The 14,654-nt window shown below is 51.0% G+C and overlaps 6 protein-coding genes across 6 annotated transcripts; 4 read left to right on the top strand and 2 right to left on the bottom strand.

Moving 5' to 3' along the window:
• Positions 1-225: 225 nt before the first annotated feature.
• JCM6883_004703 (OSTA/TMEM184 family protein) lies at positions 226-3,467 on the top strand (the record flags this gene model as incomplete). Its single annotated transcript, XM_076630788.1, has 13 exons — positions 226-431; positions 591-678; positions 750-763; positions 828-857; positions 928-1,064; positions 1,135-1,230; positions 1,293-1,387; positions 1,461-1,478; positions 1,551-1,638; positions 1,708-1,806; positions 1,870-1,945; positions 2,007-2,581; positions 2,650-3,467. The coding sequence occupies 13 exons, from the start codon at positions 226-228 to the stop codon at positions 3,465-3,467; spliced, it is 2,340 nt and encodes a 779-aa protein (XP_076489212.1).
• A 294-nt stretch (positions 3,468-3,761) lies between these two features.
• Positions 3,762-6,304, top strand: JCM6883_004702 (choline/carnitine O-acyltransferase; the record flags this gene model as incomplete). The annotated part of the gene is made up of 10 exons (XM_076630787.1): positions 3,762-4,120; positions 4,191-4,206; positions 4,262-4,449; positions 4,516-4,683; positions 4,742-4,835; positions 4,896-5,148; positions 5,216-5,477; positions 5,539-5,939; positions 6,023-6,091; positions 6,177-6,304. The coding sequence occupies 10 exons, from the start codon at positions 3,762-3,764 to the stop codon at positions 6,302-6,304; spliced, it is 1,938 nt and encodes a 645-aa protein (XP_076489211.1).
• Positions 6,305-6,388: 84 nt separating this feature from the next.
• Positions 6,389-8,494, bottom strand: JCM6883_004701 (F-box protein; the record flags this gene model as incomplete). The annotated part of the gene is made up of 4 exons (XM_076630786.1): positions 6,389-6,910; positions 6,994-7,841; positions 7,926-8,096; positions 8,167-8,494. 4 exons carry the CDS (start codon positions 8,492-8,494, stop codon positions 6,389-6,391), a joined length of 1,869 nt encoding a protein of 622 aa, XP_076489210.1.
• Positions 8,495-8,771: 277 nt separating this feature from the next.
• On the top strand, positions 8,772-10,973 carry JCM6883_004700 (metallophosphoesterase family protein; the record flags this gene model as incomplete). The annotated part of the gene is made up of 2 exons (XM_076630785.1): positions 8,772-10,282; positions 10,352-10,973. 2 exons carry the CDS (start codon positions 8,772-8,774, stop codon positions 10,971-10,973), a joined length of 2,133 nt encoding a protein of 710 aa, XP_076489209.1.
• Positions 10,974-11,252: 279 nt separating this feature from the next.
• Positions 11,253-12,096, bottom strand: JCM6883_004699 (transcriptional coactivator p15/PC4 family protein; the record flags this gene model as incomplete). The annotated part of the gene is made up of 5 exons (XM_076630784.1): positions 11,253-11,282; positions 11,356-11,451; positions 11,519-11,566; positions 11,634-11,933; positions 12,007-12,096. 5 exons carry the CDS (start codon positions 12,094-12,096, stop codon positions 11,253-11,255), a joined length of 564 nt encoding a protein of 187 aa, XP_076489208.1.
• A 321-nt stretch (positions 12,097-12,417) lies between these two features.
• YDJ1 (type I HSP40 co-chaperone YDJ1) lies at positions 12,418-14,155 on the top strand (the record flags this gene model as incomplete). The annotated part of the gene is made up of 5 exons (XM_076630783.1): positions 12,418-12,501; positions 12,774-12,798; positions 12,880-13,689; positions 13,756-14,079; positions 14,151-14,155. The coding sequence occupies 5 exons, from the start codon at positions 12,418-12,420 to the stop codon at positions 14,153-14,155; spliced, it is 1,248 nt and encodes a 415-aa protein (XP_076489207.1).
• Between the last annotated feature and the right edge of the window lie 499 nt (positions 14,156-14,654).

The raw sequence follows: 14,654 nt of genomic DNA, 5'->3' as shown, positions 1-14,654 counted from the left end.
CTCTTTTCACCACTCAAATCGCGACTCAACAGCCTAGCATCTAGCACAGAGACCTTCGACCTACACCCTCCGAGCCGTCCGCGCTCGTCCAACTCCTTTCCTCCCCTTATCCTCTTCGATTAACTGCGTCATCCTTCCCTCTCTCCCCCATTCTCCACATCTGATCGACCCCACTCCTTCCGTTCTCTTACACTCTCAACCAGCACTCAGCGAGAAGGAATCGGAATGTTCTCTGCATCGGCATCGGGGAGTGATCCAGGAGGAGGAGGAGGCGATGTCGGATCAGGTTCTCGTCTACCGCGTGCTGTCTTGATCTCGGCTACAGTCTCTGCAGTCTTGTCGACGATTCTCAGTCTTGTGACGGTGTGGTTACAGTTGAAGCATTATCATAGGCCAAATCTGCAGAGATTTGTCGTGCGAATCCTTTTCATGTGAGTGTTCGACCTACTATCATTCAGACCGAGATGCGATCTCGCTCAGATGGCGACAGGAGGAATGGATGTTTTGAGAAAGAGCTGCGGAGACGGAGCGAAGGGGATCTTGAGTAGGCCAACGCGGTGATCTGACCACATTTTCATTTCTGCGCACAGGGTTCCGATCTACTCTCTCGCTACACTCGTCTCCCTCTATTCATTGGACCTCGCTTTCTTCGTCGATGCAGTCAGAGATATCTATGAAGTGAGTTCTCGAGTCTCGTCGATTTCCTCGTCGGTCTTGAGCTCACCTCGATTGATTCCGTTCGTTCGCAGGCTTTCGTTATCTAGTGTGTTCCCTTCGTCTTCCCCATTTCGTCACGCAAAGCTGATCATCAGAGTCTCGATGCACAGCTGCTTCTTCTCCCTCCTCGTTGAATACTTGTCAGTCTCCTCTCTCTATCTTTCTCTCCCACAGCCTCTTGCTGACTGCACCCTCCTTCGCGTTTGTCAGAGGAGGCGAACGATCGTTGATCATCCTGCTACACGGTCGCAAACCCGTCAAACACCCTTGGCCGATCTCGCTCTTCGCTGGCCCGCTCGACGCTTCAGATCCTTTCACTTTCCTCGGTCTCAAACGAGGGATTCTACGTGAGTGCAGCCTCTTCCGTCGTCGTTCTCGTCGTTGCCTCAGCTTGTGCTCATTGCTTTCGTATACTAGAATACGTTCAAATCAAACCTATTCTCGCTTTCGTCACGGTCGTCCTCAAAGCTACCGGAACTTACAAAGATGGTTCTCTTCAAGCTGATTCAGGATGTAAGTCTGGTCTTTGTCGTCTACCTCATGTAGTGCTCGTCGGCTGACTCCGGCACTTGCAGATACCTACGTCTCGATCGCGTACAACTTGTCAGTTTCGCTCAGTCTTTACGCATTGGCGATGTTCTGGGTCGCTACTCATGATGATCTCCAACCTGTGAGTCATTCTCCCATCCTGTCTCTGTCTCCCTCTGATCGCGAGACTAACTCGATGACTTTGTTTGATGTAGTTTCGACCAATGCCAAAGGTGACTCGAGGATGATTATACATGAAGAACATCCTGATGGGATACTGATGTGATTCGATCTGACGGTCACAGTTCCTATGCGTCAAAGGAATCATCTTCTTCTCCTTCTGGCAAGGATTCGGAGTTTCAATCTTGGTCGCGCTCGGATGGTTACATTCTGGTGAGTCGAGCCTCTCGAGCTACCATGCACTTGAGAGACGCGAGAAGCTGACGAACGTGCGTGAGATAGCTCGATACGAAACGGAGAAACTGAGTTTGGCAGTTCAAGACACATTGATTTGTTTCGAAATGCCTCTCTTCGCTTTCCTCCACCTCTACGCTTTCTCCTGTGAGCACAGTCTCTCACTCTGATAGCTAGACTGTCGTTCTGAAGACATAAGGGATGCGACAGACACGGACTATATCGACGACTCTCACATTTACTCGGGTCGACTGCCAGTCATGTTTGCTTTGAGGGATGCTTTCGGGTGAGCTGTTCTTCATCTCTCAATCTTCAGAGCTGTACTGACGAGTAGCGTCACCTCGTAGCTACAAAGACCTCGTACTCGACTCGTTAACGACCGTTCGAGGAACCGGATTCTCCTACCGAACCTTCGAACCCGCATCTTCGACCGTTCATTCCTTCGGTCCAACTCTCGACCGACGTCTCCGAGCCGGCTTACGATATTCCACCTCGAACGGGAAAAAGTATTGGTTACCTCAACCAGTTCAAGGCGGTTCAGGAGGAGAAGAAGCGTATTCTCGGAAAGGGAAAGAAGCCTGGAAATCTCGACCTCTGCACGAAGCTCGATTGAGGATCGAGAGGAAGTTCATCGATGATAGGATGGGGTATGCACCGATTAGTGAAGAGGAAGAGAGGGATACGGTTCATATCGATCCGAAATTGTTACCGCCTTCTCCAGTGGACGAAGAACAAGGACAAGGAGGACCGAATGGAGAGGGAGAAGAGAGGCGGAAGATCGCGGGTTGGTGGGAAGGGGCGAGGGAATACGATGAGATTGAGAGTGACGAGGAAAGCGAACCGGAAAGTTTGGAGTTCACGGATGTCGAGGAAGATCAGGAAATGAGCGAGATCTACGAAACGGCAAAGACCTTAGAATTCGGTACGTTCTTGATCGTAGTGCTCTTCTCAGTTGTTGAGCTGACGAGTATTCTTGACCTCTTCATGCAGGTGATTGGAGTTATCCCGTAGTCGATGCTTCTCGCGAACATGCCAGACGGAGAATCCGGGACGAAGAAGACGCGATCCTCTCTGGCAAGTTCAATCGAAGTAGACAAACAGGGAAACGACCACTCGCTCGACATCGATCCGGTTCTTATGGCGCTCTCGCTGAAACTTCCCCTTCCACTTCGACCTCGACATCTCGAAGGAAACCTCAACAACATCATCAAGCGTCATCGAGCTCAGTCCCATCGATTAATGGTGTCCATCCAGCTCCGATCGGAGAATCAGTCGTTACGGAAGTTTCGACTTTGGTGAAATCAGTGCTCCCGGGAGTTTCGGTCGACGAAGATGAAGATACAAGAGCGCGAGGTCACCTCAAGGACAGGCTACACATGCCAAAGTTCGGAAAGAAGGGACAGGAGGACGAGCTACCTGAAGATGCCATTGATCTGATGGTTGAGGATGAGGAAGCGGAAGATGAGGAGATGTTGAGGCAGAGGAGGAGAGGAGAACCGACGGCGAAGAGAACGAGAATATATAGAAAAGCGTACGTCTTACCGGATGAGGACAGGAACGATGACAACGGACGAGGAGGCGGAAAAGGAAAAGCCGCGGTCGAGGGAGAAATCATCGAAGCGAGGGATGTCGTCGATCGGAAAGAGGACAAAGACGGACCGACAGACCGTCAAGGAGATGCCTTCTCGCCTCAGAAGGATCAAGTCGAGAGGTTCACGGTCGAGGACGACACTAAAGTGATTCGGCAAAGCGGAATCGACGAAACTCCCGGAGTCGACAATTCGAACGATCTCAATCCTTGGGAGTAATCATCACTGTAGCACTATCTGACATACTGTATCACCCTTGTATCCCTGCAATTTCTGAACTTCTCTGTTGTTGCTACTCCGGTCAATTTGGGTTGCGAAAACACCGGATCCTTCGGAGAAGTCGGACTTTGCCTCGCTTCGTTTCTCTCCACTTCTTTTCCCGACTTCCGCATGCTTCGCAGTACCCTCTCGACTCTCTCAAGAACACGAACACTACCTCGCTCTAACTTCCATTCCTTTTCTTCCTGTTCCCCCACATTACGAAGTTCATCTCCTCCCTTTGATCACAACGCGATGCCTCCCTCTTTTACCCCTCCGAGCTGGTCAGAATGGAGGACAAACCCTCCTACAGCAACTGCCTCTACTTCGACCATGTTTCAGAACCAAGGAAAGATTCCTCGTTTACCCGTTCCGACCCTCGACCAAACTCTCCAACAACTAGTCAAGAGTTGTACACCCCTCGCACAGTCGGAAGGGGAGATCAAGGAGCTGAGGAAGAAGGTCGAGGAGTTCGCGAGACCTGGAGGAGTAGGAGAAAAACTGCAAAAGAGTTTGGAAGCAAAGAGAGAGCAACCTGGAACGAGGAATTGGCTCGCGGAATGGTGGGATACGAATGCTTATATGGCTTACAGAGACTCGGTCGTCATCAACGTGTGAGTCTCCCCGATTTCCGTTTAAAGCACCGCCGAGTTAACCTCGTTTTGTTTTTTTTCCCGCGAAAAGGTCTTATTACTTCGGCGTGAGCTCACCTCTCTTCCCCGAGTTCCAAAATTCAGCTGACGCAATTGAGATAGTTCAATCGACTACCGCAAGCTCCTCCAAGCGTCACGAGTCCTCCCGAGGCTGATCCGGCCTACGTTGCGGCTTCAATTGCGAAAACTGCTCTCGAGTTTCGTCGACTCATCGAGAACGGCATTCTCGAACCCGAGCTCGCCGGAAAGACGAAAGAAGACGGGGAGCTGTGTATGGAGTCATATAAATGGTGAGTTTCTCTGCCCGCGAACGTCGAAACGCTCGATGCTGAATCCGTTTGGCCCGGGTCGTAAAGGGCTTTCAACGCCTGTCGAATCCCAGCTTCTCCAGCCGACTATGCTGTCAAGGTAGCAGAAAATGAGAAAGAAGCTCAACACTTCACCATCGTTAAGAAGAATCGCTTCTATTCGGTCCCGGTGTGCGATGAGCATGGACAGGAGTTTAGCGTTGATCAGCTAAGACAGTGAGTTCCCGTCTCGGCTTTTCCTCACGGTGATGTCGCTGACTCTACTTTCCTCCAGAGCAATTCAATCTATCGCGGACGAGGCGGACAAGCTCGAAAAAGCTGCGCCAGTCGGCATTCTCACCGGAATCAACCGCGATAATTGGGCCGAGGTGAAGACCGTCGTCCTACTCTCGATAGCATTCATGTGACTGACTCTGCATACACTCAAGGCCCATTCCCATCTCCTCGCCGATTCGACGAATCATGCGACTCTGCGCTCGATCCATTCTTCCGCGTTCCTCATTTCCCTCGACGAGGCATCTCCGACCCCTCACGATTCGCTCGAAGGCATGATCGACTTTAGTGAGCATTTGTGGTTCGGGAAGGGCGAGGCTGGGAACAGATGGTGGGACAAACCGCTTCAATGGACCGTCTTCAAGAATGGAGAAGCTGGATTCGCAGGCGAGCACAGCTGTATGGACGGTAAGCCTGCCGTCCTTCTTCACTGCCGTTTAATCGTACTCTTACTGACTCGAGAGCTCGTTTGTAGGCACGCCAACGGCGAGGCTTAACGATTACTTAACAAAAAGGCTGTTGACCAACGAACCCTTCCCGAGCCGTGGTTCGACCACCACCTCGACTCCCACCGCTACTCCCTTGAACTTCTCGCTCGACTCGAAGGCGCTCGAGCTCATCAAGGAGGCAGAACACGAATTCGCGAAACATGTCGAACCTTACGATGTTTTCTATCTCAATTACAACACCTACGGAAAGGACGAGATCAAGAAGATGAAGTGCTCACCGGACGGATGGTGAGTCCATCACAGTTGCGGTTTGAGCAGACGAACAAAGCTCACCAGGCGAGGGGAGCAGGGTTCAAATGTGTTTCCAACTCGCCTACTACCTCACTCACAACAAACCTGCCGGGACATACGAAGCGGCACAAACTCGAAGATTCCAAATGGGCAGGACGGAGACTGTGCGTATCCTCACAAGCGCGACGGTCAACTTTGTCAAATCGATGCTCGACTCTTCTTTACCGGCTTCGGAGAAACTCGCACGTTTCCAACGAGCGGTCAAGCAACATGGTCAGGATATGAAGAAAGCTTCGAATGGACTCGGAATCGATCGTCATCTGTTTGGATTGAAGATGATTGCGAACGAAACTCTCGATCAGGCTGAAAAGGATAAAGTGCTGGGAGAGGGAGGGTTGCTCGGAGATTCACTCGTGAAGGAGAGCAGTACTTGGAGGATGAGCACGTCGCAGATTTACAGTCAGTTCATTCCCCGTCGTCGCTAGCGTCTTATTTTTTTCTCTTCGAAGCTCAACGGTCAACTCGCTTTCGCCTAATGACAGTTCGCAATTCCCCGAGCTATGGTTGGGGACCTGTCGTGACCAAAGGGTACGGTCTTCCTTATATGATCCGTGAGTTCCTTCATTTCGCTCGTCAAGTCCCCTCCTTTGCGCTCGTCGATCGCTTCATCTAACACTCCACGTTCTCTGGCGACAGACCCGGAGTCGCTACAGCTGACAGTGACTTGCGAGAAGACGGCCCCCGGACAAGCTTACATCGAAAACTTCGAAAAAGCTTGCGACATGCTGATGAAGATGCATGTCGAAGCAGAGGGCAAGCTATAGAAAGCGGCGAGGGGCGTAGAAGAACTGTCAATAGCGAGAACATCTGTCGAAACAGCAATTTACGAAGAGAAGGGGAAAGGCTATTCAGACATCGAAAGAGAATCTCATGAAAGCAGACGATGCTCGACGATTTTCCCCGACTCCATCATTATCGACCTCGACCTCGAAATCAGCCTTAGCTTGGCTTAACTTTGACCATCCATCCGAATCCTTCTGGAGACATTCTTTCTCGTAATCGACTAGCGTTTGACCATCGAGAGTTTGCCACTTCACCGAGAACGGATATGCAATCCCGAGTTCCGCCCATTGTGACTTGAACCTGGCGAAGCTGTCGACACTCAGATCGTTAAATTCAAGGTGATGCCAGAGATCAGACCGAATAGGAACGAAGATCTCGGTCGAAGTTGATTCGACTCTGGAAGGACTCGAGAGACAGGGAAGAGGGTAGGAGAGACAGATCGGTTTTGGAGGGTTCGAGACGAATTCGGCGAGACTGTTGAACGGTCGAAGAGGAACGACGAAGAGAGCGTGACCGAGATCGAATTTGACGGTGAAGACGGCTCGATCATTCTCGACAGAGAGTTGCGAGATTTCCTTCACTCCATCCTACGTTTATGACGAAAACGATGGGGCAAGTCAATCAGTCAAAAAAGCTTGAACTCTATCACCACTCAGTTCGCGCGACTCACGAGACAAAGATTCATAGTCCTTTGCTCCAATTCCTCTCGACTTTTCTCCGAGTACGGGCGAAGCGCTGACCTGTAGCGATAGGTAATCGAAAGAACAGCCGAGCTCGTACCCTCGCGTCTCGATGCTCCAACGAGGTATTGCGATTTCGAATCGTGATGTACGGCCGACCATGGTCGAAGGTTGTTACCACTCTCTCGGTAGAGAGGACGAGGGATGAGCGGTTGGAGGTAGCGATACCCGGAGGGAACAGGGGGAGGAAAGCTCGTCCACTTGACTGTCGTTGTGACCACGGTATGATCCGGGGGAGGTGCCTCCATGATTTGAACGGATCTGTTGCCTCCGACAAAGTATGATTCGTCGTCCAACTCGAGGTAGGTAACGTAGACTTCGCCGTTCAGAGGATCGTCCCCATCAGATTGATCGTCCATGATCGAGTTGAGAGAGAACCAAGACATGCGAGGATTCTCCTGAGTGAAGTCCCATGTAATGAGTCCTCTTTCATCTGCAGTCGAGGCGATGAGTTTTGGGAATCGAAGTTTTGAAGCTCGACAAGGTTCCGCCTGATCCTGTGCGACGATAGAGTAAGGGTAGAACCCCCTTTGCCGACCATCGAGCGAACGGTACAGGGGCGAGAGTTGGTTGAGAATATCAGCGCTTAGACCGTTGTTCGGAGGAGGTTCGTCGGGATTGTCGTGGTATCGCCAGACTAGCCAACTGAATTCCGTAACAGCCGTGCAGAAGAACGAGGTTGTATCGTTGTAGGTCAACTCGATGTGATTGTACGGTCCCCGGGGGAATGCCGAGTACCAAGCGAGTTGTCCGTTGAGATCGAACGCCCGAACTCCTCCTAATCAATTGTCAAGTTCAGTCAAAACGGTCAAGTTCAGTCAAGACGAAGTCATAGAAAGAGATAGAGTACAGGTAGACGTACCACGGAGTCCGGTGACGAGAATCCAGCGCGATATCGGATCGATTTTGAATCGCCAAAACGACGATGGTTCTTGATGTTCAATCGCTCTGACCGCTGCGAAGTCGACCTCCAACACTTCGTCCTTGTGTCGTCCGTACACCCAATTTCGATCGATCCTCCATCTGGTTCTCGCTGCGAAGGAGTATAGAGAGACGGGTCAAAACGAGTTCTCAAAGTTGATCACGATGATCTCAAAACTGACCGTATTGTGTCCAGCTTTTCACTCCATCGAATGAATTATCCATTACTCTCTGTTCCTTGATGACATCCCTGAGCTCCTCCTCGCTAGGTTCGTCTTCCAATCCTCCTCTCTTGAACCAATTTCCAGCTTGAAGAGGAGCAGCTGCACCGACCGTTTTCGAATCGGCCAATCCAGTTCTGATACAAATCGCTCGACAGAGTTGTTCAGGGTATTCCTTCCATGCCGAATTGAATGAAGAATGAGTTTGAACGATCCGAGACAATGACGGGAAGTCGAGGTGGGAGAGGATGATGACGAGCAGGTCGGGAGGCAAGTCGTTCAACTGCATCCTTGGATTCGATTTGTGACTTGGCGGATCCGAAGTGAGTGGGAGAAGGGCGAGAGAAGAACGTCAAGTGGGGATTGCTTGGAGCTTCTCCCTCTCCTGCACTCTTATCACCTCCCGAGTCCACTGTGTACCATTCAGCGCGCCCTTTGACGCATCCGGCGCTCGACTAGCACTCAATGACACGGTGAAACCGCTTGCTTTGAACTGTGAGTTTCTTGATCTCTTGGACCTCCTCACCCTCCAGAGCTGACGAGAACGGGTCTATCGTGCTACAGGGATGTCTGCGTATCGTTCCGGCGTGAACCCGATCGACCTCTCACACCTTCGTTCACGGTCACGCTCTCGAACTCCCTCAAACTCGAATCCTCCTTCTCCCGCTCTCGACTCTCCTATGATCCCCCATTCCCCACTCCTTCATTCAGCATCGGCATCCTCTGCAGCAGGCGAAGCTTCATTCATCGCATTCCCTCCCCCGAAACCAGATATTCCGACGAAGTCTCAGTCGACTCCGACTTCCCATTCCCGCTCTCGCTCTCTTTACGATGACGAAGAACTCTCACCACCTGAACGACCTCATCGGTCACTACATCCTCCCAGCTCAATACGGCCTTGTATAGGATTACCCAATGTATTTCGCCGGCGAAAACGATTATTGATTGCCTTTCTCTCGACTCTCGTCGTTCTCTCGATCTTACGACGCTTATTCGCCCCGACTCTACTCCTAATACGGTTCAAATTCGTCGATTACGCTTATTCGGAGAATTGGGGGTTCCCGCTCGCGCAACGCGAATGCGGGTTCAGGAAAGAACCAATGATCTTCGTGAAAGGCGATGAAGAAGTTTCGATCGTTTGGGAGATTGGGAAATGTCCACTGGGGAAAGACGAGTGGAACCTGAGATGGCGGAAGGAGGAGGATAGCTCGAAGGAGGAGGGGGAGGTAGAATGGAACCAGGTCGCTCAGTCGACGAGATCCGATATGGAGTTGGATTACGACGGCGGATCGTTACGTTCAGTCTACTCTACGACGCTCGATAGACTGCAAGGAGGGTCGATGTATCGCTACCAGATCCTCAAATCGCAAAAAGTCGTTCGCAGTTACTCTTTCCCCTTCCTCGGCTCGAGCTCTTCTCCGACCCCGTCCCCTCCTCAAACCCTCCACATCGCCTGCGTCGCCGATAACCAGTTCAACCTCCGCACCTTCCACTCGATCCTCTTTCGTCTCCTGTCAAGCTCTCGTTCTCTCTCTACCCGATTCACTCCCTCGAATTTCCCAAAACGTCGACCTCACCTCGTTCTTCACGCAGGGGACAACGTTCAAAACCCTCACGATCTACAACAATGGCAGACTGATTTCTGGGACCCTTTGACGAAGGAGTTGAGGTACAATTTGGGGAGTCAAGTCCCGATACTGTTGGCGAGAGGGAATCACGATTGGGACAAAACGGGGAAGAACGTTTACGTAGGTGGACTACCACCGAGGGAGGAATGGACACAGAAGCTCGAGCTCGAAGGACGGGAACAGGGAGTGACGGACCTGAAGAAAGGGTCAATGGAAGGGAAACGAGGAACTTTTTATTCGTTTTCACCTCATAAACGAGTGAGAATCCTCGTACTCGATTCGAACCTCCTCACGGAAGCGGAACAAAAACTACAAGAAGAATGGTTGGAATGGGAAGTAAGTCGGGAAGAATGGACCCGAGCGAGTTTGAGGATTGTTGTCGTTCATACGGCACCTTGGATCGAATGGTGGAATCGAAGAGCTTGGACCGATGGGAAAGAATGGAAATGGTGAGTTGGTCGACTCTTCGAACGATTCTACGTTCGAGTTGGTCATATTCTCACCGTTCTTTTCGATAGGTCACTCTTCGTTCGACAACGACTCGTCCCAATCCTCGTCAACGCGAAATGTACCCTTCTCCTCTCTGGTCATTCCCATTCCTATTCTCGCGGTTTCCTCCCCTATTCCCTCTCCCCTTCCTTCACTTCCGAAACTCAATCCCTCAATTCTCAGTCTCTCCCCTCCTTCGCCGTCGCCTCGATCAAAGAACGTAGCTGGGAGAAACGATCCCCCTCTCGCTCGACTGGAGTGATAGAAGAGCCAGGATTAATCAGTATCGTTTATGGAGGAGCTGGAGGAACTCTCGATACGGAAAAAGTCGAGGATTGGGGTTTATTCGAACGAGGGAAATGGGATCAGAAGGGGAAATATCATTTCGGAATGATGAGTTTACATCTCGCTGGAGATGATGGGGCACAACTGGGGAGAACGTTCACGAGAGAAGATGGGAAGAAGGGGACGATGAAACGGGACTGGAAGAACGAGGCAGAGTGGATTTACAGGGCGGAAGCGCTGGAGGATGAGAAGACTTGTGAGAGCAGGGGACAGAGGTTGGTAGAGGAATGGATAGAGTGGAGAGCGGTCGATATTGATGGGGGAACGAGGGATCGAATAGGGATTGTAGGCACAGCTTGCGCTTAATCGTACCCCAAGTTCTTGCTCTACAGACACAGCTTGTCTTTCCTCACCTGGCAGAGGGAATCACTCAGAATTGCGAGAGCAGAAAAGGGTATGAACAACAGAAAGAGCAAGTGCAGACAGGTAACTAGGCTAAAAACAGCAGCAGGGGAAAGGAACAGACACAGAAAGCATTGGGAGGAAACCGTAGAGCCGTCGAGTAGAGTACGCAGATCTGGCTTTAAAAGCGAGACTAGAGATCGTTTTCATCAGACGTCCCTTTCGAGATTTTGACGGGGAGGCTTAGGAGAGTGCGTCGATAGCATCATCAACCTATAAACGGCATCCACATCAGACCATCAGTTTTCGGCGAGGCTCTAGAGAGAGAGGGACAATGAAAACGCACTCCTGCCAAACATTTCTTCAAACGATCGAACTGATCAAGAGTGAGCCTAAGCCCCGCCTTGCCAGGTAATTCCTCTTTCCCATCTTTCGAGTACGTCTATATCGGAGAAGAAAGGTTCAACGATGAGAACGCGCTCGGAAAAGGAGGGGAGCAGGAGACTGACTTCACGAATATCGACACCGATGTTGCCACGGTACTCACTGATCGTGACCTATCGGTCACACGCTCGACGAGTCAGTAAGAGTACACGAACTAAATCCAGTCAAAGGAGGGCTCACCCTTCGATTGTTGCCCAAGTCAAAGTAAGTCTCATTCTTATCGTTCGTAAGCGCTTCCACCTCGCCCGAGCTCGACTTCTTTCCCTTAGCCTTCGTAGCAGCATTCCCTTTTCCTTTCTTCTTCTCCTTCTTGTCTTCCTCACTCTCTTCCTCCTCCTCCTCGTCGCTTTCAGCAGCTTTCTTTGATTTCTTCTTTTGCTGTACCGACGATTTCTTCCCCTTTTTCGGTTTCTTCTCGCTATCAGACTCTTCCTCTTCTTCTTGTTCCGATTCGCTCTCTACTTTCGTACGTTTCTTCCCCTATTCGCGCGAGAGAGTCGCGTTAGACACGCGAATCAACTTTCGGTGAAAGATGGGATGACTAGGAGCTTACTTTCGACGAGGAAGCCTTCGCTTGAGGTTCAGGAGACGCGCTAGAATCGTCGTCTGAATCTACTTGATCTTCGGAGAGTTTCTTGGGCATCGTTGAGTGAGGAGAGGGTGAGTTCAATGATCAAGTTGAGTTGAATCGGATTCGTTCGGGGATGAGCTTCTTCCGCTGGATCGAGCTGGTCAGGACTTGTTGTTGATCTAATTCGCGCAGTCGACTCGGAGGGGCAATTAGGAGGAGGAGAAGCGAGATTTGGCAATCGTTCTACGAGGTTCTCGAAAATCGCAAAGTGCTCTCTCTCATCTTCTTCTCTCTCCTCTCTCTCCGCTCCCCTTCTCCTTCCTTCTCCGCCGCCCCACAGACTAGTAGTCGACCCTCACCCTTCGCCGCACAAAAGAGAACGACGAAAAAGAAATGGTTCGGGAAACGAAATTATACGACTTACTCGGCGTTCAACCGAATGCGACCGCTGCTGAACTCAAGAAAGCTTACCGAAAGGTACGCATCCCTTTCATCCCGACTATCTGCTTGGTACTAGGCAATTGGAGAGAAAGGAGGATCGTGGCGATGGAATTCTCTTACGTTCGATTCGGCAAGCCTCTACACCACAGCCGGAGATCAGGACAGCGGTTCATAGGAGGCAGAGCAAGGAAAAGGCTACTTTGAACTGGAGGGGAGCGCAGCAGCTGTCGAGGAGGAACCAGCATCTCCGGGAAAGATTCGAGTAATTGATGACTGACTCTCTTCTCCTCCTCTCTGCTATCGAATAGCTTGCCTTGAAGCTTCACCCGGACAGTGAGTAGCTCATTTCCTCGACTCGCGCGAGATCCAAGTTGACTGATAGATTTCTCGCAACTCTCGCTTTGATCTGATCAGAGAACCCCAACGCCGGAGATGAATTCAAGGAAGTTACCCACGCCTACGAAGTATTGTCAGACGATGAGAAGCGTCAAGTGTACGATCAATACGGAGAAGAGGGACTCTCGGGAGGAGGAGGAATGGGAGGAATGGATCCTCAAGATCTCTTCTCCCAACTGTTCGGAGGAGGAGGAGGATTCTTCGGTGGAGGAGGAGGACGAGGTGGTCGACCTCAAGGACCGAGGAAGGGGAAAGATCTCGTACACCGCATCAAGGTTTCCCTCGAAGATCTTTACAAGGGCAAAACTTCGAAACTCGCTTTACAGAAACACGTCCTCTGCTCGAAATGCAAAGGAAAGGGTGGGAAAGAAGGTGCGGTCAAGACTTGCCAGTCGTGTAAAGGTCAGGGAGTCAAGATCGTCTTGCGTCAACTCGGTCCGATGGTTCAACAAATTCAACAACCTTGCGGAGATTGTAACGGAGAAGGAGAAATCATCAACCCGAAGGATCGTTGCAAGGACTGCAACGGAAAGAAGATCGTCAACGAACGAAAGGTGCTCGAAGTTCACATCGACCGAGGAATGAAGGAGGGTCAAACCGTTACCTTCTCGGGAGAAGCCGATCAAGCACCAGGAGTCGAACCGGGAGACGTCGTCATTGTGATCGAGGAGAAGCCTCACGAGTTGTTCAAGCGCAAGGGAGACGATCTTTTCTGTGAAGTCGAAATCGACCTCCTTACCGCCCTCGCCGGAGGTTCTTTCACCATCATGCACCTCGATGAACGAGCTCTCCACGTCACGATTCCTCCTGGAGAAGTCATCAAACCTGGTTAGTCAAACTATTCTCGCATCGAAAGATTAAACTGAGTTTTGACATTTTACTTGTTTCTCGTAGGAACTCTCAAAAACCTTCCCGGCCAAGGAATGCCCTCTCACCGACACCACGAGATGGGAGATCTCATCGTCCAACTCAACGTTACCTTCCCCGACAAACTCGACCCTGCGAAGCTCGCTCCTCTCGAAGACATCCTCCCTCCTCGTCCCGAACAACCCACTTACCCGAAGAACATTCACATCGATGAAGTCGAGATGGTCGATGCGGCAGAGAGACGAACCAAGAGTGGAATGGGTAACGGAGGTCATCAACACGGTCACGACGCGATGGATACCGATGATGAGGACGGTCAAGGAGGTGGACCTCAAGTTCAATGCGCTAACCGTGAGTCACCAACTCCTTCTATCCCGCGCTCTTCCTACTTTACTGACTTCTCATTGTCTCGCCTTTCGCAGAATAAACTCGGTTTCACCTTTCTCCCCATTGGCTTTTTTCTTACTTCCCTCGTTCATACCCTCTTTACCCTCTCTCATCTCTACGACTTTACTTTAGTCCTTCACCACCCCCCTGTGTATCACGATTTAGGTTTCTCTCTGCGCGGTGTGTTTCTTTTTCTGTCCTGTTCATTGCCTCTTCCCTTTTTTTCCCTTCATCTCTCTCCGTCTCGCTCGAGCATCACCGCCTACTACTTTGCAAGTCATAGAATAGTATTTACCACTGCAAGGTCAGAGACCGGATCTGCGAGAGTAGTCACCTCTCGATCCCCGTCCTTGCTGTCGTCTCACCGTGCTCTCTCTCGCTACCGAGCGACTCGAGCGTTGCTGCACTCGGCGTCACAACGATCTTGCCCCGCACCGGTACCCGTAGGCTGAACTGCCTCACCGTGAGACTACCTGAACTCTCGCAAAACGACTTGTGGTATGAGAAAAAGTATTGCGGAGCTTTTGCGGAGCTCAATA

The sequence above is a fragment of the Sporobolomyces salmoneus genome (genome assembly GCF_050403485.1).
Source record: "Sporobolomyces salmoneus JCM6883 DNA, S_salmoneus_JCM6883_v1_ctg12, whole genome shotgun sequence".
Lineage (NCBI taxonomy): Eukaryota > Fungi > Basidiomycota > Microbotryomycetes > Sporidiobolales > Sporidiobolaceae > Sporobolomyces > Sporobolomyces salmoneus.
Note: the sequence above shows the minus strand (reverse complement) of the source record. Positions and strands in the feature narration are given on the sequence as shown.